Source organism: Diabrotica undecimpunctata, chromosome 3 (genome assembly GCF_040954645.1).
Source record: "Diabrotica undecimpunctata isolate CICGRU chromosome 3, icDiaUnde3, whole genome shotgun sequence".
NCBI classification, from domain to species: domain Eukaryota; kingdom Metazoa; phylum Arthropoda; class Insecta; order Coleoptera; family Chrysomelidae; genus Diabrotica; species Diabrotica undecimpunctata.
In genome coordinates this window covers 105,645,889-105,671,875 of record NC_092805.1, presented here as the reverse complement: position 1 = coordinate 105,671,875, position 25,987 = coordinate 105,645,889, and the positions used below count along the sequence as shown (strand labels likewise).

The 25,987-nt window shown below is 31.6% G+C and overlaps 1 protein-coding gene across 2 annotated transcripts in view; it reads right to left on the bottom strand.

Annotated features, from left to right (window-relative positions):
• The window catches only part of LOC140437146 (adenylate cyclase type 2-like), a 559,227-nt gene that overhangs the window by 45,542 nt on the left and 487,698 nt on the right, over positions 1 to 25,987 (bottom strand). For both annotated transcript variants that reach the window (XM_072526486.1, XM_072526487.1), the window contains 2 exons: positions 22,733 to 22,964; positions 2,183 to 2,341 (listed from right to left, as the gene is read on the bottom strand). In XM_072526486.1, coding sequence (XP_072382587.1) covers positions 2,183 to 2,341; positions 22,733 to 22,964 — 391 coding nt within the window. The remainder of the gene's footprint in view (positions 1 to 2,182; positions 2,342 to 22,732; positions 22,965 to 25,987) is intronic.

Genomic DNA, 25,987 nt, shown 5'->3' with positions numbered 1-25,987 from the left:
AAATTGTACCAATAAATTTTTTCGGCTCAGACAATTCTTTTTTAAACAAATTGTACCAATAAATTTTTTCGGCTCAGACAATTTTTTTTTAATTTTTTAGATCATTCTGAACAAAATAGATCTTCTGTAGTTTTTCTGTAAACTTGATCGTTTTCGAAATATAAATAATTTAAAACTGAGAAAAACACAAAAAACGATTTTCAAGGCTCAAAAACGCAAGTAAAAACATTATTTTTGAATTTACCAAGGACCTAAATTCAAGTTAAACGCTTTTTCCATCATTTTCCGATAAGTATCTTGGACCTATTTTATTTTAAAACATTGTTTTTTATTCGTTAATGAAGCGCTTACGAAAGATCTAGAGCACACATTTTTGCTAATTTAAATTCTCATTGTATAAATGAGCACCCGCCTTGCCATACACGCTTTCTTATTAATTAAAAACATTGGTTTAATAGTTATTTATGCACCAAGGGTGTTAATAAGATAATTACGGAGAGCAATATAATCCAGCCAGAGGACCTCTCGTCCGATGGATATTGCTCAATGAGCGTAATTATCCGGTAACACCAGTGGTACATACAATATTTTATTTTTCACTTCACATAATATAAAAACCAAAATTAAGACGTTTTTACCTTTTATTTTACTGCACCTACAAAATATATCTACATATTTTGTATATACCACTGGTGTAACTGGATGATACCGTTCATCGAACAACATCCATCCCTCAGGTCGGAGGCGTTCTGGCTGGATTATATTGCTCTCCGGGCATAATGATCTTAACAACACCCTTGGTGCACAAATAACTATTAAACCATTGTTTTTTAAATGATAATGGAGGGCGTATGGCATGTCGGGCGCTCATTTGTACCGGGTGGTCCAATAAGCTGATCTCTTGGCTATATATCAGAAACTATTCATGTTATACCTTTAGGAGAAAAAATTCCTTAGAAAAAGTGGCCAAGAGAAATCGCTGGAAATAACTTTCAAGTTTCTGGGTTAACCTTCATATCGATTTGTTAAGTAAGAAACTAGCCTCAGCCTGCTATGAAATAAGATCTGTTCCGAACGAAATCAATTTTGCATGTTCCAAAATGACATATTTTTTTTGTTCGAGTTTCATCTTCGATATTGTCTTCCTTTTTGGGATTCTAGTACAGCTGCTCAATCTGATGTTATTTTTAAATTACAAAAAACAGCAATACGGTATCTGCTTGGCCTCAGAAGAACAACGCATTGCAGAAGCCACTTAAAAATCACGTGCTTCCCTCTTTATATATTTAAGAAACTGTTCGCTTAATTCGTAAACACCTACATGTTTTTCCAGCAAAATTTAATCTTGACTACTTCGCCAGAAATTCAAGCTTTCATGTTTATTTACCGATCCCGTCCACTGAGTTGGTAAAGAAATCTATCTAACAATAAAACACTAAAAACTTTGTTTTCAACAGTTCCACAACATTTATTATAATTTATTAGATATCACTACAGCTGTTTCGACATAGTGTTTTTCTCAAGTGGTCGATTTTTTTGTATGCGTTTACACTTTATAGTCTTTAACTGAATAAGTTGAGGAGGGGAGAACTGTTTGTCGCAAGTTGGTCGTTCAGAAATATTAATGATAATAAAGATTTACAGTAATGCCAACACTAGGATGAAATAATCACTCCCACAGATAAGACTGTAAAAAAGAACATGCGAAAAAAAAAACAAATTAAAATATAAATATAAAAATTGCACAGAAAGCAGAAAAAAGACATTTTTTAAACGGCTAAAATTTAAAATGACAAAAAAACTAAAGTGTCAGAAAAGAATGAAAGATACAATGTTGGCAAAAACGTGGCAAATTACAAAAGTTATTATAACTCTTTTTATTACCAAATCATAAAATGCGATTGGAAGAGAATGGAAGAGTTTGGCGTCAAATTTTATTACAACAATCGCAACTATATGGATAATTTATTTTTCTTCTCCCCATATGAAATAATTTTTTGGAAATGACGATGTTTTATGGATAGGTCATTACAAGTTACATAAAATATTCAGTAGTGAAACTAACTTCTAAATCTAAGTTGGACTTTGTAACGTTTTGTAGTGTACATTAAAATTTCTCAAGGCATTTGAGAATAAACCTAAGTAATGTTGATATTATTGACAGACTAAGCAAATTACTTACTGGAACGTATTGCACCACAATTATATCTGGAATGTCTTCTGCGGTTGTTGGTATGATTGACGTAAAATTCCATGTTTGGGTGGAATTACCTTTATCCACTTCTGGTATTTCTGTTGTCGATAGTGGAACAGGAATCGGTATCTCTGGATTGTAATCAACCTGAAATAAAAATCATCACGTTAAAACGTAAAGTTTTGTAACTTCTTCGTTATATACTTTTTGTTGTTATGGATGTTGCATAATATATTAATTGCATAATTCTTCTAAAACGATATATCGCATATTTATTTGATTTTCTTTGAATAAGAATAAAATTGGATACTAATGTGAATATTTTTAAACTATATTTTAGTACCCTATCCTCCAGAGTAATTAATGAGAAATTCGTATACATTAGGGACACATAGGGGATCCGGGATGGTTCTAGATCACCTATATTTATTTCATCTCTGAATATGTATCACAAAGATATATGGTGATTTTTTTCCCGTTTTGCTCATTTCTTTAATTATTCATCCCTTACAAACAAAAAAATGTAAAACAAGAAGTATATGCTTAATGTGAAAAGGAAGTATTGTAAAACAAAAAACAAAATATATTTACATATTTAATAAAATTTACTATTTTCCGAAGGTAACATTCTTAAGACGTTAAAAAAAATTAGAAAAAAAATACAATCAAGTAAACAACGTTTTGTTTTTGTTTTGATTTGTTATAAAATTTAAATTATTCAAACGGATTAAAGCATTTCAGAATGTTTTCGGTCTTATAGTAAGGTCTAATAACCCTTAGATTACATATTGAAATTCTTAAATTTTAGAATTGATGTGACGCGAGGTCGATAGATTTCACTTTAAGGGAACATACTGATCCCTCCTCGAAACAAGGACGTTGGTCGGACCAACTGTTGGCTGGTATCTATCTACTATATTTAACGGATTTAACATCTAATGGGTATATAATAAGAAAGACATGAGGCAGGGTTGTATTATCTCCCCACTTTTGTATGTAGAAAAGATATTTCAGTTTGCAGGACATAACGGAAAGGATATCAGACTAAATAGTAATGATATCAATAATCGATGACATAGTTGTAATAGCAAAGAATATAGAGAAATGGAAAGAGATAATGAAAACCGTTAATAGAGTGGAAGAGGAGTAAGGACTTTATATCAACATTTCAAAGACCAAGTTGATGATAATCAGTAGACAGCTCCATATGGAAGCTCAGTTGAAAATAAATAATCGAGACATAGAACGGATTGAAACATGTAAGTACCTTGAAGCTACCTGAAATGATAGTTTCGATAATGTGAAAATGGGTTAATTTTCATGGAATTGGAATCTTTATTACGCAAAAATTATCCAGTTCAGAGTAGTTTACGTTTTAATAAAATATAATCAAGACTTTCCATACTCGTAATTTATGTAATGAATATGGTATCAGGTAGTTTCAGAAAGGGAAGATCATGTGTAAATGTGGCAATTGTTCTTCGCCAGTTAGTTGAGAAATCGATCAGATATGTATAATAGACTAGACTACTTATGCTTCATAGATTTAACAAAAGGATTAATTTAATTATCAATTATTGATTAACAATAAGCTAACCAAATCTATTCCCAAATATTCCTACTAAGGAGAAAGTGGCTTTCTAAGTCTTCGTTTAATTTCATGATGGACGAAAGAATAATAAGATGTAGATCAGGGGTATAAGATGAATAAATGTAGTATTGCATAAGGTGAGGTAATATAAGGTGAAATGATTCGCTTATTTCTACCGAAAGACGATAAAATAATAGAAACCTGGAACATACACATCAAATACAAAATGCATAAAAGAACACAAGGTACGATAAAGCTTGACAAGCATAAATTTATCATTTAAAATTAAATTGTAGGACATATGCAGAAACTGTGAAAAGGGATTATACCACTTAAATTTATCCTAGAGAAATTTCCGATTGAATGTTGCAGTGTAGAAAGTTAATATTGTTCTGAAAGTATTTTCTTGTGTCCTCCGTCCATCTATCTTCTAGGTATTATTCCTTTTCTGATTCTTGCAATTTTATAAAATCTTATTTCGCCTTAACTTGATAGCTCACGAGTGTTTACTTTAGCTATACGTAATCTTCTGTACTATTCTGTTTCTTTATTCATTTCAATGTCTAGTATTACCTCTGCTTCACTAATCTATGATTTGTGCTTTTTTCAGTGAATTTATCCAATTGTATATTCTTCATTCGTAGACAGAGCAAATAATAATCTACCGCACATACACCGAGTGGCAAAATTCGAAGTGGTAGATAGATTTATGGTATACTTGGGCTCCCTGATAACCAACAATGAGGATTACTCCTCAGAAATCAAGCTAGCAATGGCCTGAACTGCAAAAGCTAAACTGATTAAAATATGGAAAGACCGAACAATAACAAGGAATATTAAGCTCAGGTTGGTCAATGTCCTTATTTTTCCCATTGCTACATACGTAGCTGAAACATAAACTCTCAAAAAAATCGATAGGAGTAAGATCAAAGCCTTCGAAATGTGGGTATATATGTGTTAGAATTATACGCATGTTTTGAACAGAACATAGAAACCTGTTAATTCTGGAAGAGATTCATAATTATAAAAGACAGGGTATTAAAAAAAGTAAACCGAGCATACCTAATTTACTTTGGCCACATAGCTAGAACAAGGAACCATGGAACTATTGGTAATCGAAGGAAAGATAGAAGGCCGAAGATTAAGAGGAAGATCTCCAACACGATGGCAAATCAAATGAAGACTGTGGTGGAAAAAGCCTTATATGAAGCCGTCCATATGGCACAGGATCATAGCCAATGAAGACAGCAATCTAATAATATTTAGAGTGTCACCACGCCCTGACAAGGGCGTGGGACACTCTAGCCAATAGCCAACTCATAGCCAATGAAGACAGCAACCTAATATTGTTTAGAGTGTCACCACGCCCTGGCAAGGGCTCAAGGAATGAGAAGGGGGATATTCTTCATTAGGCGTTCCATTTCTTCCGTATAGACGATGGTAGAATTAAACGGACATTTGTTCAACAAATTAGGATGGCGAGCTTGCTACCATTTAGAGCATAGTAAGTAATGTAATTACTTCCAACTTGAAGGACCACCCACTGGCGTGGGAAATAAGAACACAAGCAGTTTAAATAATACATAGTTTAATAATTAAATGTTACTAGAACTAAGTTAATATCAAGCCAAAGTTTTAGCGCAAGTTCTTTTATTGAAACCGCCGATAACTGTCCACCTTACACTAGCGACACACTACACGTACGCTGACACAGATTAAAATGTTACCAATAATTATCACTTCAACTAAGGATGTTTTTTTCAATATTAGAATACTTGGTTAAGAATGAGCGTTTAGATTTTAACTATAAGCTATGTAACAATCACTAATATGCGAGAGTTCAAACTCTAAACAAGAAGCGACCAGCTCAGCTAGGATACAATTTTATACTGTCTACTTAAAATTCTGATTTTCAATGCCTGACTATTGCAAGGGATTTGCGGGGGGCGGGGGACAACTTCGATATTTCTATACAGAGGTGGGTAAAACCCACCTTTTGAATTCTTTTAAACAGGGAAATTTTGGGAATTGGTCGGAGAAAGTTAATCTGTGGGTAAAAATATCCTTTTGAATACATTTTCGGCTTTCATGAGAATTTGCTGGAGAATTTACCTAGGTAGAATTAAAGACGTGTAAGTTAATTGCTACCAGTGGCGTAGCAACACTAGGTTACATTTCTTACAGAAATTTATCCAGACGATGTAGATTATAATACCTTTCGTATCTCTTCTTTACGACACATAAGTATGTTTGTCTTCTTTTAATTGCTTCCAAAATGAATTTCCGATCTTCTCGTTTATCGTAGAGAATTATTATTTCTCCACTTCTGTTCATTATATCCTCTCCATATCCTATACAGCCACCACCTCTGCTTATATGGCATTTTTCTCTTGATTTTAAATCTCCTATTCCAATTAGGTGTGAGTTTGTTTCTCTAGAAAGAAAACTATTCATAACTATTCCATTTTTTTTCTTTTGTTCACCCTGCAGGTGAACATATCTGAATTATATCTAACTATATATTGTTCAGTTCTATTCTTCAGATTAATATTCCCGGTGATATTGGTTCATTTATAGTCACTCTATGATCGAATTCCTCTGTCTAGTATCAATCTAACTCCTCGCATCTTCGTTTCATTGACAGTAACTCCAGAGTAGTACATAAAATATTGCCCATCTATATTTGTCCAGACCCATTTATTTCACTTAGTGCCAAGAGTCGTGTGCAAAAATTTATACATTTCTACAATTTCCATTGTCCATTCCTATTTTCATTTGTGGTTGTAACATTCCAGGTTCTAATGCCTGTAGTATTGTTTTTGCTTAGACTTTCCTTTTTTTTCTAACGTCCTTTAATGCCCTCTTTGTGTTCCTTCATCTGCCTTGTTCTCTTCACTATTGATCCTCGGTTCGATTTTCTGTTCCTGGTTTGAGATAGTTTCCTTGCCTTAGCATGACATAAAGGGTTCACAGTGAAAAAAGCAGAAGCAGAATCAAGGTGCTTAGATTTGATTTGCTTTCTTTAGAATTACGTTGATTCTATCTTCTAATTAGGTTTCCTAAATTATCTATATTACTATTCTTAAATAACTTATTACTACTTAAATTTACAGTACAGTCCACTGCTTTTTGCATATTTGGGTTATCTTCATTTTTGTAAGCAGGTGTGGTTATGATCCAAATATGGCTCTTTTATACTATTTTTATCTACTACTACACTATTTCTTGGCTATTTTCCTAATTTTTGCGTAATTTTCCCTCTCCTGTTATCAAGTCTGATTCGATGTAGATTCCATGATCCGTAATATCTTTAAGTTTATTTTTATTTTTTAACACTTGTATCTTTCTCCTCAAAATGTCTTATCTTACATTTTTTAGCTCCTCATTTTAGATTATGAGCAGTGTTTAGGTACTTCAAGTTTTATCATTATTTTAAAGAGCAATTTATTAAATAGTGATTTTTCTTATTTCGGATGCTTAAGAAGGAGATGGGTAAATAAGTAATAAAATTGCTCAAAAACTAACATCCACGTGGTCAGCGGTAACAAATGAAACTATTTAAAAATAGTTCAGTAAAGTATAAAATTATTTTACAGATAACAACTGTGAGTAGGTTCTAAATGAACCAAGTCGAGTATTTAATATATACTAAACGGTATTTTTCCTGAACCCCAAAGGAAACGGAGTGTTGGCAAGAAGATGTGACAAAACTGTTTACTAACAAATTAATCCTAATCAAAAGTATTGTCCAATATTTCTTATAACAGATAATGCAGCTGGTAAACTGGCAATGCCAATCGAAATCTTTAAATATGAGCGAATTTCAACAAAGGCACTTAGTGCTCCTGAATAATGAGGTATTATGAAGTCAGAAACTGGATAGATGACAGAAGCACCTTTTATGAGTTCATTACAAATATTTTTGATAAGTGGTTGACAAAGCAAAATCTCTCTTCGCTACTTCTGTTCATTGATAAATATTCATTCCATTTAACATTACACATTAGTAGGTTTTATGTTGAACATGGTATTATATTGGTAACCCTTCATCCGAATGCAACACCTTTGATTCAGACAATAGATGTTGCTGTATTTAGTATTTTGGAAGGGGGTTGGAAAGATGCACTACACCAGTGGCGGATTGATAATTAGACTTTTCCAGTTTTAAGAAAAACTTACTTTTTTACTCTTTGGAAAAAAGAACTGCAGAAAATAATAGTACAATTATTTTTAGAGAATTGTTTCTAAAAATGTGGCTTAGTTTCCTAGATTGTTGGTGCTATTATGTCTCCCAATAAGAAAATAAATAGTTTAAAGAAAGAGCAGAAATTATAGGAAATGAAACAAAGCAACTATTTTGTATAAAACATATTGAAAAAGAAAAACTAACTCTTCCAAAATAAGTTTAAAATGGAACAATAACAATAAAGATGTAATCTTCTTTTACATTTACAAAAACTCTCTCTCTCTCTTTCATAAATATAGCCTTTTAGAATAAAAAACACACAATTTGAAAGTGTGTTTGAAGATACTTACATATAGGACAAACGTAATAAAACACCGGAAAAACGTAACGAAATAGGTGAGTTGTTGAACCAATCTGAGGCTAAAACAAATATAACTATATCGGATGTTTTGAAATGTCACACTATTCTAACTAAGGAAAATCTTTAACACGATAATTTGTTTACTATCCAAGACACATCTGCTACTTCAGTAACACAATCACATGTTCTGTCTGCGATAATGGTAGAATTACTTACATTTTCTACGTCAAATGAAATTATACCTCCTTTTAACCGAATACTGTTTTGGCCTGAACCTAAATTATCCTCAGTACAAAAAGAAGAGCGAAAAAAGTACATGCGGCGCGGCGGTTAGTTGAAAAGAATGATAAACTTGAGCATGAAAATAAAGAAAATAAGATCAAGCTCCTTGTAGAAAAAAAGAAAAACATATAAGACAGGCAAAAGAAAAGAGACGAAAAAGATCTTGCTAAAAAAACACAAACCGAAAGTGATTAGAAAAAAAAAGTTATTAACAAAAAAGAAGAATCATCATGGAGTGACAATAATAAATCATGGATAACAATGATAAAGAATATACTGATCATGTAACTTATATGGAGGGTGACTATGTACTTGCATTAAAAAGGAAATAATACATTTGTACATACCTATGTGTACTACAAAAAAATTTTCAATAAATGTGAAGCTGAAGTTGTCAATATTTATTATTTTGATGATAGTAAAACTCCATTTAGAATTAATGATGAAGATGTCAGTGTAATAACATTTCATCAAATTATAAAAATGATGCCGCAACCTCAGATAATCATGTACTTTCAGGAGAAAGAATAAAGTATATCAGTTCCCAGACTCAGTGGATGTAGATGGTTAAATTTAAATATATTATACTATACTAACATATTAATAACCTCCTTAGTCCCAGCGTTGTTTACAAGCGACATAAAACATGCCTTGTTTAGGAATTTTTTTGGAATGTCAATTTAGGTTGACAGCCTTGAGAAGTAGTTTACTGGAAAGCCAATAGGTAGCATCACCTGCTAGAGTGAGTTTTTAGTCCATTCATTCACATTTGACGACTGTGAAGGAGAAGTAAAAATGGCGGACTATCCCCACCGGCCAATTCCATGTTCAAGTTTCTATAATTATTTTTTCTGTTTTTTACTTAGCATAAAATTCGCATTTAATGATTTAACACTTATCTTGAAGACTTGTTATTTTCATCTGTAAATAGAGAATTTATTATCCTTCCGTATATATTTTTTAAGCTGTTACCAAGGAAACGTTTATGTCGTCTGACGGAGTCATTGGGATTTTAGATATATTTTTTATCTGTTTGGATTTGATTATTAAAATATACAATTAGAATTTTTTTCTTTAAATCTGTGACATCCTGGTAACATTTTAAAGTGAATACTAATAAAAACTATTAAGCCAATTAAATTTTTATGATATAAATATTTTTATATGCTATTCTAAACCTGGAATACTTTTTGTAAACCAAGTTTACAGTGGGAAATGATAAACTAAATATGGATGGATGGTCTGGAATATGTAAAATAGTTTTTTTCAGCAAGTTTGATGATGTCTATTATGGGATATTCTCGGATTAGGATGTATTGTGCCCGAAAAACCAAAGCATTGTGTGTAAGTAACCTCATGCGAAGGGATAAATATTTTTGTTTACGAAAGTATCTGAAGGATGTATATGATGGTGACGTAACGGATGAAGCAAAGAACACCAACAAGTTTTGGAAAGTCGAACCACAGATCACGTCAGTTAAAACAGACTGTTTGCTAAATCCAAAACTTCAAGTAGTAGCTATAGATAAACAAATGATTTCTTTCTGGGGGCATTGTCCAGCCAGAGAAGTAATCAAAATAAAGCCCAATCCATGTGGGTTGAAAAATTAATTTTGTTGTAGCTGCTCCAGATAGACTGCCACTGAATTTTTTCTTTTACAAGGGAAAAGGTGACCCTCTAGTTGATGATGAACGAACTTCTAGATGTTGGTGGTAAGGCTGTGTTGAAGCTTCTGTGTACGTTTCCTCTTGGAGTTTCAGTTTATATGGATAGATATTTTAATTTTTAACATCTTTTAGATTTATTGCATTCAGAAAGAGAAGCTACAGGTACTGGCACTTTAAAACAAATAAGAATACCCAAGAACTCCAAGCTAAGAAGTGATACTGATTTAAAAAAAAAGTTAGGGGAGTAATTTATGAGAGTATAAGATCAGACGGAAAGTGTCTGTTGTAGAATGATTTGATAATAAAGCCGTAATTTTGATGTCAAATAGAGAGGGCTCACAACCTGTCGATAAGTGTAGAAGATGGTGTAAAATACAAAAAAGATTCATTGAAGTCAACAGACGTCTGGCAGTTAAGGTTTACAATGCCAATATGGGAGGCATTTACTTTTTAGACCAAATGATAAGTTATTATAGGACTTCTGCGCGAACTAGGAAATGGACAGTCAGAGTTATCATACATATGTTTGACTTTGCAATTTCAGCATCATGTATCGAATACCAACAAGATCAGCGACTTTTTGGAACCCACAGAAAAGGTATTATGGATCTCTTCAGTTTTAAAGAAGAGTATGCATATTTCCTGGCCCATGGTTCGGAGGATAGTGATCCAGATTATGAGTGTTTCCTCGGAAGCAACCCAGGGTATCCCACCCTCCAGAGTTCCTCCGTAAAAAGCACACTTTGCATTTACCAGAAATCATAACTCCAGCCAAAAAAAAATAGATGCCGAATGCCAGGTTGTTCAGCCAACTCATCCAGAATCAGGTGTTCTACATGCCAGGTGTTACTCTGCATCCAAGAAAACAGAAACTGCTTCAAGCTATACCATGAACTATAACCAGTGCGTCAACTCAGCCAGAATCTATGTTCTACATTTCAGGTGTTCCTCTACCTCCAAGAAAACGGAAACAGCATCAATGTTGTGAATGAACTGACACCAGTGCATTATCTACCAGTTATTTGTTATCATGTTGTATTACTTAATAATCTTATGTATTTATTTCCAATGTATTCATAAAAAATCTTGGCTATGTTACTTATAAAACACAAATTTGCTGTTGAGAATTTTTGATTATCTTGAAACCCAATGTCGCTTATATTCGAAACATTGGGTTTTAAAAACAACTGCCATGAAAAAAAAATTTATTATTTTTTTTTCTTATTTTGATACTTAACGTAACAGAAAACACACCGAAATATACAAATTAAAAGACAAAAAATTTTCTGGGACTGAGGAGGTTAATAAAGTTCTCAGTACCTATTTGAGTATTAATTATTAACCCTTGGATATGTCAACTACTAACACTTTTGCAACACTTTTTGCAAATTTTATAAGACATATGTAAAAGCAATTTTTTTTATAATTTTTTTGTTGAATATTTAGAAAAGATTAAATTACCTGAATGTACATATATTTTTTTGAATGTTCAACACTGTCGGTTTGAGCCCAAAAATTTATTTTTTTCACTTTTATAATGTCAACTACTAGTCCATTTACTTTAGTGTATAATAATGAATATAAAAGTGACAATAGATCTCTGGCTAATGCAGTTTCCAAGAGATTGTAAAAATGAATTAATCCACAGTACTTTACCTATATTTGGCTATTAACCCTTTGCAATTATGCTTTGAAGCGAATTCTGCCAATATGGCCTTCGAACAAGAGCAAATGGTTATGAAACGATTAATTCGATTTTGAGCGATTATTTCACCCTTAGTCTCCGGTCGCCATTAGGTATTTGAGACAAATCTTTGCGTTAATTATCGTAAAGACAGAGAGAGCTTTTAGCTTTATTTACAGTTTCCAAAGTTTAAAATGGAAAGAACAATGAAAGGAATATGTATTACTTTTGATATTGGTGGAAATCTTGAGGATTTCAAGAAGTATTTATGTTTGCGGCTATAAATCAAGCTTCCAAGTTGGATTAAATTCATAAAAACAGCTGCTCCATTCTTGTAGCTTAAAATTTTATCTTGATGAATGTGGAAGCAGAATATATTTCGTGTATTATAAATAAACAAATAATGAATTAGATATTGTGCATTCATATTTCTATATAAAAAATTAAAAATGTGATAAGAAAAACTATGATTGATAAATTACTGTTTAGCCAAGTAATGGCGAACATTTTAAGCTCGGTGATGAATACATACAATGAAATTAGATATTAGCAATATTTGAATTGTCAATATTCCATTTTATGATTTATTGTTTACAAAAAAATAATGTTGATAAAATGTACTCAGTTGAGAAGAAAGTAGTAATAATAAAGTTTTATTCAGGCAGTATTGCCTGACTGTCATTTTATTTAGCATAATATATCCCAATAGACTAATTCCAAGTTATTCAACAATTCAAAAGATTTAAAAAAAAATTGATAATATTGGAACCGTGATTACTAATTGTACCTACACAAACAATATTGCTAAGTAGCCCAGTCTGGTTATACAAAAATCATCGATTTCACAGCAAAATGTTTCGCAGATATCTGAAGCTTTTAAGACATAGGTGGAGGTTACTAGATGACGAATAGATAAAAAGATACTTCTATATTTACCATGCGTTTTTTTTAAACAATAATTTATGGTCAGAATTTGATTTTTTATCTATAAGGTTTTTCCCTTATAATTTAAATAAACAATATTTATACCATTTTTTTACATCAAGAATATCTTTATTTTTCCGTTTTTTTAATTAAAATTGATAAATAATTTACGGAGATATTTGCAAGAAAGCAGTTTTTTTGCACTAATTTATAAATTTAATTAATTTTTTTATTAACAAAATAAAATGTTATTAATACATTTTAACATTGAGTAATTACCGTCCTTTAAATTTGTGCGAAATTTCCCCTCGATCGGTCAAATAGTTTAAAAGTTATTCAATTTGTTTATCCCTGGGACTAATTATTTAAACCATTGAACTTGCCCCACGAATGATGCTAGACACATTAAACAAATTTCATAGGATTCTTTAAGACTTATACTATCTCAGAAATTAAATGAATATTGAGTTTTCATCGAAATTGTTTACAAAATAAACGTTTGAAAAAGCGGTATGTTTTTTACTTATAAACAATTGTAATAACTTCTATATTTTTTTAAGTTACAGACTTGTACGTACAACCATTAGATAGCTGGTAAAAAAACTCACATTTAACAAAAAAATAAACCTTCTATGAACAATAGGAACGAAGTTAGCGACAATTTTTTTGTTAATTATATCTCCATTGTTTATAAACATTAAGAAGTAAAATTTGCACAAATTTTGAATGAAAATCTAAACTTTACATTGAATTTTACAGCTATAAAATTCATCTAATTTTTCAAAACTTAAAACCTTTCGAAACGAAATTACTTTCGAAAGATCGACATAGGAAAGTGGAGGGGAAACTGTTTTAGCTCCTCGCTGCAAAATTTAATATTATGGTTACGGATTTATCATTCAAAAGCTTAAACAGTTCTGTAGGAATTTCATCAGGTCCATTTGCTTTTCCATTTTTAGCGTTTCTTATTGCGTATTCTACTTCTTCTTTCAATATGTCTGTCCCAGTTGCATTGATTATCTGAGTTAAGTTGTTTCTATCGTCTTCAAATAATTCATTCAGGTATTCTGTCCATCTTTTTATTTTATTCTCTAGATCTACAATAAGATTTCCATCTTTGTCTTTAAGTTTACCTATTTGGCATTTCTTTATGCTTCCTGTTATCTCTTTTACTTTTTTGTGCACATTGAACCCATCGTACTTTTTCTCATAGGTTTTCATTTCTTCACATTGTTCTTTAATCCACTCCTCTTTGGCTTCTTTTATTCTCTTTTTTATGTGTTTATTTATTTCTTTGTATTTGTCTGGGTAATTCTTCATCTTTCTTCTTTGTTCCATCAAGTCTAGTATATCTTGTGTCATCCACCCCTTATTCTTTGTTGTTGTTTTTGTAAGATGTTTCTTTCCTGCTGTTTGTATAGCTGTATTTATGTACTTTAATTTTTGGTTAACGTTGTTTGTATCGTTAATTTGTTGCTGCACTGAACGGAGGTTTTCATTTATTTCTTCTCCTGTTTCTTGTCGTGTATTTTTGTTTCTAAGTTTATTTAAATCTAGTGCCTTTCTGTGTGGTCTTCTAATCTTTTTTGGTCTCGCCTCTATCACAGTAACTACTGGGTTATGATCTGAGCCTACATCAGCTCCTGGGTACGTCTTAGTACATTTAACAGCATTATGATACCTCCTTGCTATCATAATGTAGTCTATTTGATTTCTCACTATTTTTTCTTTGGTATGTTGTGGAGATGTCCATGTATATAACCGTCGAGGAGGTAATTTGAAAAAGGTATTTGTTATTACGAAGTCTTCACTTTGGCAAAATTGAATCAATCGATCTCTTATGTCATTTCTGTTTCCAAGCCCATATTTTCCTACTTGTTCTCCTACCTTACCTTGACGCACCTTGGCATTAAGATCGCCCATTAATATGTTAATGTATGGAAAGACTGACTTAATAAGTGAAGACAAACAACCTGCAACAAAAAGGTTTATATCTGACAGTGAAGTCGAATAAATGAACCAAATTTTAACTTTTAAACCAATGTATGTAAAGAAAATAAAAAAAGTAAGGTTCAATAAACATTGCAAAATATAATAAGGCAAGTGATGAAAAAATCGACTTATTTTATTAAAGCAGTAAGGCAGATTAGATTAATATTGTATATCATATTTGTAAGAAAAATAGAATAAAAATCAATATTGTTAATTATAAAAATACAAACAATTATAATTAATATAAGGAATATAATAATATAATGTGTAAAAAATTACCTGAAATTTAATCTATAAAATATATAAGTATTATTACATCATTGATATAAAATGAAAAAACATATGTTGATTGTCCGGGATTTTCCGAGATTTATGGGGGGTGAAAATTATGTCATCATTATTAATACTGCGATAGACTATTCGAGCAAATTAAAAAAAAGTAAGTATTTAGGGTGAATTTCAAATGGACTCAATTTTTCCGAGTTTTCTCATATTTTCCGGCCAGTGAAAACTATGTAGTAATTTATATTTCGACGAGCTACTCCAGAATAAAAAAGGAGGCTTGCAGCTGCAAAGGAAGCCGAGATAATGTAAATTTTTCCTACGTGTTGCAATTTGAAGTCCTGATGCCCAAAAAAAAACGGAGCTGAAACAGATATCCTCTCCACTTTCCTATGTCGATCTTTCGAAAGTACCGTCGTTTCGAAAAATTAGATAATTTTTATAGCTATAAGTTTCAATATAAAGTTTAGATTTTCATTCAAAATTTGTGCAAATTTTACTTCTTAATGTTTATAAACAAGGGAGATATGATTTTTTTTTAAAAATAGTCACTAACTTCGTTCCTATTGGTCATAGAAGGTTTTTTATTTTTTAATGTGAGCTTTTTTACCAGCTATCCAATGGTTCTACGTACAAATCTGTAGCTTAAAAAATATAGAAGTTATTACAATTGTTTATAAGTAAAAAACATACCCCTTTTTCAAACGTTTATTTTGTAAATAATTTCGATAAAAACTCAATATGCATTTAACTTCTGAGATAGTCTAAGTCTTAAAGAATCATATGAAATTTGCTGAATGTGTCTAGCATCATGCTTAGGGCAAGCTCAATAGTTTAAATAATTAGCCTCAGGGATAAACAAATTAAATAACTTATAAAATATTTGACTGATAGGGGGGAAATTGCGCACGAATCTAAAAGATGGTAATTCCTTGATGTTTAAATGTATTAATACCATTTTATTTTGTTATTAAAAAAATTAATAAAATTTATAAATTAGTGCAAAAAAACTGCTTTTTTGCAAATATCTCTGTAAATTATTTATCAATTTTAATTAAAAAAACGGGAAAATAAAGATATTCTTGACATAAAAAAATGACATAAATATTGTTTATTAAAAATGTAAGGGAAAAAATTTATAGACAAAAAATCAAATTGTGACCATAAATTATTGCTTAAAAAAACGCAAGGTAAAACTAGGAGTATCTTTTCATCTATTCATCATCTAGTATCCCCCACCTATGTCTTAAAAGCTTCAGATATCTGCGAAACATTTTTCCACCTTTTTTTTAACCAGACTGGGCTAAAGATACTAATAAATTTGGAAAATCAATGTTTAACAACAGTAATTGAAAATCCTACAATACGTTTTCGAACCATTGCAGACCAGTTTGATATTTATAATTCCACAGCCTTAATGATAGAACGGCTAGTGGTTTGTCCTGCCAGAAGCCTCTTCCGACAGGAGAGTTGGGAAGAGGTTATGTCCTGCCAGAAGAACTCAACGATTGTTATATGATCTGTCCTTACAGCAGGACTTAAAAGAATCCGGCAGTACAAAGACATTTATCAGTTGCGTGCATATCGGTTTTAAGGTAACCTTTGAGGTTTTTTAAGAACAAATATTTACCAAATCATGTTAAATCTATTTAAAAAACAAAAGGTCCACTTGGCGTCCGACAAAATGTTTCATTTAAAACAAATATACGGAAATAAAATGAAAATTTATTCATATGTAAAAATTATTGAGTAGACAAAATATTGCAGATAGTATGGACTGAACTTATTTTATAATGAAAATTTTCGCTTTCTTTTGAAAGGAATTCCATGTAAAATATGGTATGCGAAACAATTGTGAACTGTTATTGGAACATGTAACACCAATTTAATTCCACAGTTTTCACAAAAAACTTGATTTTTGTTGTTTATGATTAATTCGGGAACAAACGACACATTTTCTTTATACTCTTTGTTTATCCTTTTCACTGTTCAATGCTTTTAATGGATGGTCGAGGCGATTTTCATTGTTATTAGGTATTGGAGTAGGTCTTTCGTATAAAACCATTTGCGTTTTTTTATCGTCGGGCCATGCATATTTTATTACGTGTACTCCTAATTTCTTTGTAAAAGACTCATGCGAGGCTAAGTTTTTACTAAAGTATTTACAGGCTAAGAAAGAACTAGTATAATACAAAACAGTGAGGCGTACATTCGGTGTTTCCAATTCTGTGTGATCAAATGCTAAACCTGACTGTCTTATATGGTTATGGATATCAATAGCTGGAGCGCTATCAAAATACTGTTTAAACAATTTAATCCTGGGTACTTCTTTTACATAAGGAATTTCATTTTTAATATTAATGAGTTTTTTTGGCAGGTTTTCTGTTATGTCCTATATTAGTACTCATAGCGTAAATCATTCCGATCATTTGCTTTTTGGTTGGATTTAAAAACACCAATACTCCAAGAGTTATTGCTAATCTTTTTTCAAATAACGTGACTTTGCATCTATATAATGCATCTATATACTGATAGTGCGTGATAAGCACTATCATTTAAAAAACAACTCAATTTATTAAGTTGTGATACATATTGGAAAGATCTTTGATGTCAGTCTTATTATTGATGGAATTTGGATCTTTTTTTATGTGAATCATTTCCAATATGCATCTTTTGTTGTAATTTTGTCCTTTTTCCAAAATCTGTACATTTTCAAAATCAAAAGAATGGCTATTTTCTAGAGAATGTTTGGCTAGGGCTGTTGTGTTTAAAGCCTTGGTTTGTATACTATGTTTGTGTGCAACCAATCTTCTATGTAGGTATTGGTGTGTTTGTCCAATATATGTTAAATTGCAGTCTTTACAATTCATTTTATAAATAATATTTGATTGATGGTCTTTATTAACTTTAAGTTTAAATTTTGAAAAATATTTTCCAGACGTTTTTGATGATTTATGTCCAACATTAATATTATACTTTGCAAAAATTTTTGACAGTTGTTCAGAAAATCTATTATTGTATGGTAAGGATATATAGGATTTGTTGGAGTTAGTGACATTATTATTCTTATCGCTAGGTATGGTTTGGGTTTTGTTTTGGTATGTTATTGGAATTGGATTGATTTTTGATAATATAATTTCTTTTTTTAATAAGAGGGTCGTAAAATTCAGGTGGATAATTATTTTTTTCTAAAATATCTTTAACTTTTCTCAAATTTGCGGAATGGTACTATGTACTAGATAGTTTAATTGCTCTGTCAGTAAGACTGAACACAACACCTCTTTTATGGGCTATGGGCGTGTTGGTATTAAAATTTAGATATCTTCCGGACCAAACATCTTTTGTAAACCAGTTAGTTGTTATCATTCGGTTAGTGTTGTTATATTCTAAACTTAAATCAAGAAAAGTAATTTTATTGTTTTCTTCTAGTTCATAAGTAAATTGAATGTTAGTATGACAATTATTGAACATTTGAAAAGTATAATCGATTTCATGATCCGGAATGCAGAGTAAGCAGCCATCAACATATCGTTTGTAGAAACGTATGTTATACTTCAATTTAGAGATGACTGTTTTTTCTAATATATCCATTACTAAGTTTGCGATTGGTACTGAGATAGGTGAATTCATGGCCACTCCAGAAATCTAAGAATAGTGTTCATTTTCATGTTGGAAGAATGTTGAATTAAGTCAGAATTTTACACCCTCTAGGAATTCGTCAAGAGGAAGAGAAGTATGTGTTTGGATGTCATTCGATCTAGTCTTGACACTGTTTAAAGCTATTTCAATTGGGATGTTAGTGTATAATGATTTTACGTCGAAAGATATAAGTTTGTGATTAATTGGTACAGACTGTTTTGAAATAAAATTGTGAAAATTCCATGAATCCTGTATATGATACTTGTTTTTACCAATTGCATTTCCCAAAATGTCTGCAAAATATTTGGAGAGGTACCCTGCCCTGTAAGGCCATTTGAAAATAAGCTTTTTCTTTTAAATGGAATAAACAAAAGAATTGTTTAAAAATTACTCTACCGATCTACCCAGCTTTTACATTAATATAGTAACTACTCACATTGTGAAATATGTTTTAAATATTTTTATAGTTTATTTTAATAATAATTATAAAAAATATAAACAAAATTGACAAAAAAGACAACTGCTTACTTTCGGGTTTAGTTTGCAATAACTTTTTTGTTTATAAACATTTTTTAATTTAGAAAATCTCATTTTAAAGAGCCAATATTTTTAAGAAAGTCGTAAGTTGAACGTTTTCATATACAATGCGTAATTTTTTCACAATATTGAAAAGAATGAAAAATGTCGCTTTTTTGCTTAAATTTTAATAAAAAACCATGACACACTAAAAATTTCGATACCTATACACCCTTTTCTATTGACTTCCCTCAGATGTTCAAATTGAAAAAAGCGCCCAGTGATTTTTGCTGTTTCGGCTTCACACAAAGCAAGAATATATATATATATATTTATATATATATATTCTATATATATATATATATATATATATATATATATATATATATATATATCTCATTATGTATTGAAGATTTTATTTATTTTATTTTATTGTACATTATTGAATGTCCTTTATTAAATGCAGAGACAATTTATATTATACGTACTTGAATGTACATTTTCTCGGTTTAGATGAAAAAAAATTGTTCGGAATATTCAGAGAAATTTACTTAAAGGTGGGTCCAGACTTGAACATTTTAACCCGAATGAACAAAACGAACTAAGCGCGCAGAGTAGAATTCGTCAACAGAACGAGCCAAACGTTTTCCGGCAGCTGTCGGTAAATCGGCCCAATAGATATTAGTGTTCGCCAACTCATTGAGTTGACGGGAAAATAGCATATTTGGGCTGCTCGCGGGATTCGTATTTTCTTCGTGTATATTTGTGTTTGAAACATTTATTATTTGGAATTAGTTGGTTGATGAAGCATTTGAGATCTTAAAAAGCATATACACAAAACCAGCAAAAATATCTAATCCTTGCGGTGATTACGGGGAGCATGTGGCGAATAAGCTCAGAACTTATTCAACCAGAGAATATAAACAGAGCTGTAGTACAGTATTATTTCAACAACACACATTTTCAAGTTGACATGGGCAACTAGCTGTGATGATATGAACAGACATCAAATACAGTTCACATACAGAATTCTTCCATATCCATAGCCAAGAGCGGCCCGTCGGGGCCGCTCTTGTATGGCAAGGTAGGCGCCGCCTACCCTGTTTGACTGTTAAAATCTACAATAATAAATTATTTATTAATATAAATTACTTAATTCAAAATTGTGATTTATTAATTTTGACTTAATACCTATTTAAAATAAAAAATCTATTTTTTTATATTCTTTTAGAAGTTAATTATTTTAAGCTCCTAGTAGTAAAATGCACATCAAATTTTCGCCTGAAAATAGAATAAGACGTATATGTCTGTCTTACGCTTAGGTCGAGCAGCACATCTAACAAGCTGTGAATTGTGATTTTTTTTTGATAGGCTTCCTTCTGATCGGGCGCCTTCGAAGAGTTTCGAAAAGTTTCCTTGTATTCATATCTATAACACTTGTTCTGAACAAGGTTAAAGGGTCTGTTTTGTCAAGTGCTAGTGAAATTATAATAATTGTTTTTTGTTTTTTACTAGGAGGTTAAGTATTATATAAATAGGTAGGACAATTTAAAGTTGTGAAAAGTGAAGTGAATAAACAGGTAAATTTAAGTATCTAATATAAACTGAATATTTTAAACGATACAATCTACAGTTTGATTGAAACGCCTTAAGCTTTGGCAGGACGTAGTGATACTCTAAATATTATTAGCTTGCTGTCTCTATTGACTGCATTCCTGTGCCACATGGCTTCATGTAGAGATTTTCCCACCACAGTCTTCATTTGGTCTGCTCATCGTGTTGGAGATCTTTCTCTTGGTCTTCGGCCTTCTACCTTTTTTTCTACTACCAATAGTTCCATAATCCCCGTTCTTCTAGCTATATGGCCGACGTAATTTGGGTATACTCGGTTTACTTTTTTTAATTGCCTGTATTTTGTATAAAGCTCTTACAGAATTGACAGGTTGGTTTTACGTGCTGGCCAGAATACGCATATTCGCAATATATGTATAATACGCATAATACGCAATTCTTCTATAGGCCCACATTTCAAAGGCTTCGATCTTACTCCTATCGATTTTTTTGAGAGTATATATTTTAGCTGCATATGTAGCAATGGGCAAAATAGGGACATAAACAATAGTATTTTTTGTTGTTGTTCGGTCTTTCTATATTTTAATTCCAATTCCATAATTTAGCTGTTGCGGTTCGGGCTACTGGGAGCTCAAGTATACAAATCTGTCTACCACTTAGAAATTCGAAACTTTATGTATCTGCGGTAGACTTGCTCTGTCTACGATCAATATTTATTTATTTCAGATCAACACCGCTTATATAGAGGTGTTGATCTGAAGTCCGACTTCTTTGCTTATCCGACTTAGCCGTTCGGTGACGGTTATTATTTCGACTTCATTCGCTGCTAGTATAAGTGTGTCATCTGCGTACACAGGTTACTGATTTTTTTGCCTTCTATAGCGATTCCTCCATTTCATTCATCTAAAACTTTTCTCATTAACCGATATACCTTTCCGTATTTTTGTGCTCTTCTTTTTAATTATAGGTCCAATGAAATTTAATTTTTTAATTTTTTAAGTGGACTTTAAGAGACTTTTCTTTAAGAAAACAAATTATCAGTATAATGTAGATACAATTTTCGTACCCACTGACTACGTCGTTTGTTCTCCTTTTTGGAAATTTTACAAATAATAAAAAAGGTGCTAAAACTGTTGCCAAGTCAGTGTTTTTTTTTTAATAAGTAAACTTTTAATTTTTGAGAAAAGAAGACTCCAAATACTGCAAGCAACTAGAACTTTTTACGCGAACGGAATTCTCGTGAACCACACGATTTTTTGTTCGTACTGTTCGTTCTGCTTATTTCTGCGCGCTCCGTTTGTCTTGTTCGTTCGGGCTAAAGTGTTCAAGTCCGGACCCACCTATAGTAATATTTTACTTCGAATGAAGAAAATGTGTCAAAAATATTTCCGATATCGATAAAAACAAAACAATAAATACAGCGAACGAATATGCGAAAGTTTTCTCTTAGAAAATGAATTTGGTTGGTTGGGTTTTTTTGTAGTACAGTATTTGTTAAGTGAGTCAATATTCACCTGTATACATATATACCGACGCAAACACAACAAATCCAATCAGGCGAATAGTTTTCTATAAAGACCTGAGAAGGTTTTGTAGAAAATGTTCGTTCGCTTTGTTTGGTTCGTTTATATTATTTTGCTTAAGTAAATGCAAAAATGCAATTGTGAAATACAAATTTGTAACATCCCATATTAAGTTGGCAAGTTTTTATCTTTTGTTTCGCTATTTCATAAAAGCTACATCGAAATTTAAATGAAAAGAAAACGTTATGCTCCTTAGATATTTTTAAACGTGTTAATATTATTTCACGATTTCTCAAGACATATCTATATTGTACTTACCAAATTCAACACGGCGCATGCCGATATTAAAGTAACCGATACCAAGAAAATCGAAAGCCTAAGACATCGACTTTCGGCTACAATCTGCCCAGGAGGCGAGCATGCCCCCAGTTCATCTATGGGTGTATCTGAAGGTGGCCGAGGACCACAGCATCCATCCAACCAGCATAAGTAGACGAATATCAAAAGAACCACCAGCGTAGGTCCAAGTGTTCCAAATAGAACAATACCTCTAAACAAGATAAAAATTGTTTATTTTATAGATTTTTCAAAACTATCTTTTAAAAAAACTAGTGGCTATTAAAACAATATCGTCAGCCAGTCTAAGATATCTTGAATTTATTTTTGAATGTATTAATGAATTTAAGCATATAATATGATCGTTCGTAACTCTACTCTAGCAACTCTTCTAAAATTACATGAAATACAAAATAAATGAATACAACGTATGTAGAGCATTTTTCTAATAAATACTACCTATCGCTCGGTATGATATGTTTGCACAGGCCTGAAATAATATTCAGCGTGACGCGAAATATCGAGACGCGTGCAATAACCTTGGTGTATACAGTAATATGCCTAATAAAAATACATATTACACCTATTAAAAAAAAAACAAAATGACGTTTAACAAACGTCATTTTATTTTTTTATAACTTTTTCCTAACAACTCGAAAACGACTGGACCGATTTGGCTAATTTTGATTTTGAAATATTTGTAGAAGTAAAAGGATTAAAAGGTAAGAAAATATGATAAAATTGTAAGAATAGTAAAATCAATAATTTGATTTTCACAAACAAACAGTTATATATTATACTTCTTTACATTGACGTCACTAAAACCACGACTATGTTCACGTCTATTTAATTTTTTTCTAGTTTTTTTCCTAGATTGCTAATGCTAAGTTTTTAAGTTTTCTAAATGCGGCTTGTTTGACCAGTTGATAGAAATTCATCGTAGGTGTAAGTCGATTTGGCTGAAAAACTTATATAAATAAGGTATTATTATAAGTGGTATGTGTGTGTAATTTTCTATTTGTATCTTATCACATTTAAACAGTTCAACTTCAGAGTTTTACTAGCCTACCGCGTCTTCTTTCATACATAAACACTTATTAAATGTACAATAAGCCAACTGGCTGATTGCACATTTAGTGTATTTACTGGTTTAGAACCTCCTTCACTTCAAGGACTGCGGGATGTAATATATCTAAAAAATAACAAATTTTCAGGAAGTGAAGGAATACTTGCAGAACTTATTAATTCAAATATGAGAGGGGAAGTTTTATTAATCAGACACATAAATTTAAACAAATTTTTGTGCTGAGGCAGATATTGGAAAAAATCAAATTCAATGTCGATACCACCACCTCTTCATATATTTTAAATCAGCTTATGATAATGTGCTACGAAGTAAATTTTATGAAGCTATGCACGAATTGTATAGTCATGATAAACTAATAAGACTGGTAAGGACTACAATGCGTAAAGTTCTTTGCATAGTAGAAATATATGATGAAAATCACAAGTGTTTGAAACACGTATCTGACTGTGACAGAGAGATGCGCTGGCGTAGTTCCTTTTCAACATTGTTCTGAAAAAGGCAATTAGAAAAACCATAATAGCTACACCACCTTCTCAAATGTCTCAATAATTTGAAACTACAAATGAATAAGGAAAAAATCAAAATGATGGCATCAACACCCAACAACAGTAACAATTGGTCACCAACTCGCTGTTGGTAACTCTAGTTTTAAAGTGGTCGACAAATTCATATACATAGCCTCACTGATGACTAATGACAACTTTATAACAAAAGGAATCAAACGAAAAATAATTCTAGCAAACAAGTGTTATTTTGGGTTGCGTAGAAACATGAAAAGTAGAAACTTAAGCCAAAAATATCAATTTTTATAATCTTTACATCTCCAAGACAGATGAAAACCTCTTTCTCATATTTAAATAAATAATCTTGAGAGGACTATTCAGTGGCATATATGAAAACGGTATTTTCAGGAGGAGGTACAATTATGAGAAATACCACAAACACAAACATATATCTGGTGGTAAAGACGTCATTTTTCTCATAAAAATAGGAACACTAAGATGGACGGGACATCTAGCAAGATCACAGCAGAAAAACCCTCATAGACGAATCCTTATGTCACAGCCGATGGGAAGTGGACGAAGAGGTACGTCGTCTAGAAGAAAAAGGAGGCTGATAAGAAGTCTGGATGAAAAGAAAGTTGAAGAGAAATGTCGTCAGCAAGAAAAGGAAGCTGAAGAGAAACGCCACCAGGAAGACAAATATATCAAAAACAGAAACCTTAAAAGTGAGTAAGGAAAATATGAAAATAGAAATCGAAGAGAAAAAGGTAAATATGAAAAAAAAAACAATAAAAAAAAGACATGATTAAAGAAATTAGAGAAACAAGCCTAGTAGAGAAAAATACGATGAGGTAACGAGAACTCTTGAATATATCCAACTATTAATTGAAAAGACCCAGAAACTGAGAGTTGAAGGTAAATCAGAAGGGATTTGTCCCCTTGTCTACGAAATAACTAAGTAGAATTAGTAAGAATTAGTAAGTAGTAGTATATCATGAAAAATTTAATGCGCTAACAAATCCAAGCAGCCAAAATTTATGGTGTTATTTAGCGCAATCAAAAAGTTTTACTGTAATTAAAAATTTAAAATTGAACCAAAGTTCTTCGATTTTGCTGCGAATTATCTTCTGATCATTCACCTATACCATTCACAGTTGAAACCCAGGTCTTATTAAAGAAATATCCCCCTCACTTCATAACAGACGCACAAACTGGCCAAAATTCTGATCCATCCTGGAGAATCATGTGACTCTAGTCATTCCTCTAAAAACCAAAGAGGACTTTTCCTTGCTGTGGAACAATTAACCATAAATATCCAATCAGCCGCTTGGCAAACAACACCAATAATACAAGACAAGCGCATAACAAAAGACTGCCTACAAATAGTCAAAGAAAAAATTACGCCAAAGAGAAGATAGAGGAAAAAACGGCAAGAGATCGGAGATCCCTGCTAATAAGCCTAGATTCAATAGTGCACAATAGTGAACAAGGAAATTAAAAAATATTCCAATACTTAAAAAACCAGTCACTTCAGTACTACTTAAAAATTTAGATTCCACTAAAGATAGCAATAATTCGCTATAAAAAGCTGAAAGAAAACTGAAGCAACCGCAGAAACCGTCTATCTTCAATCACACAATTGGACAG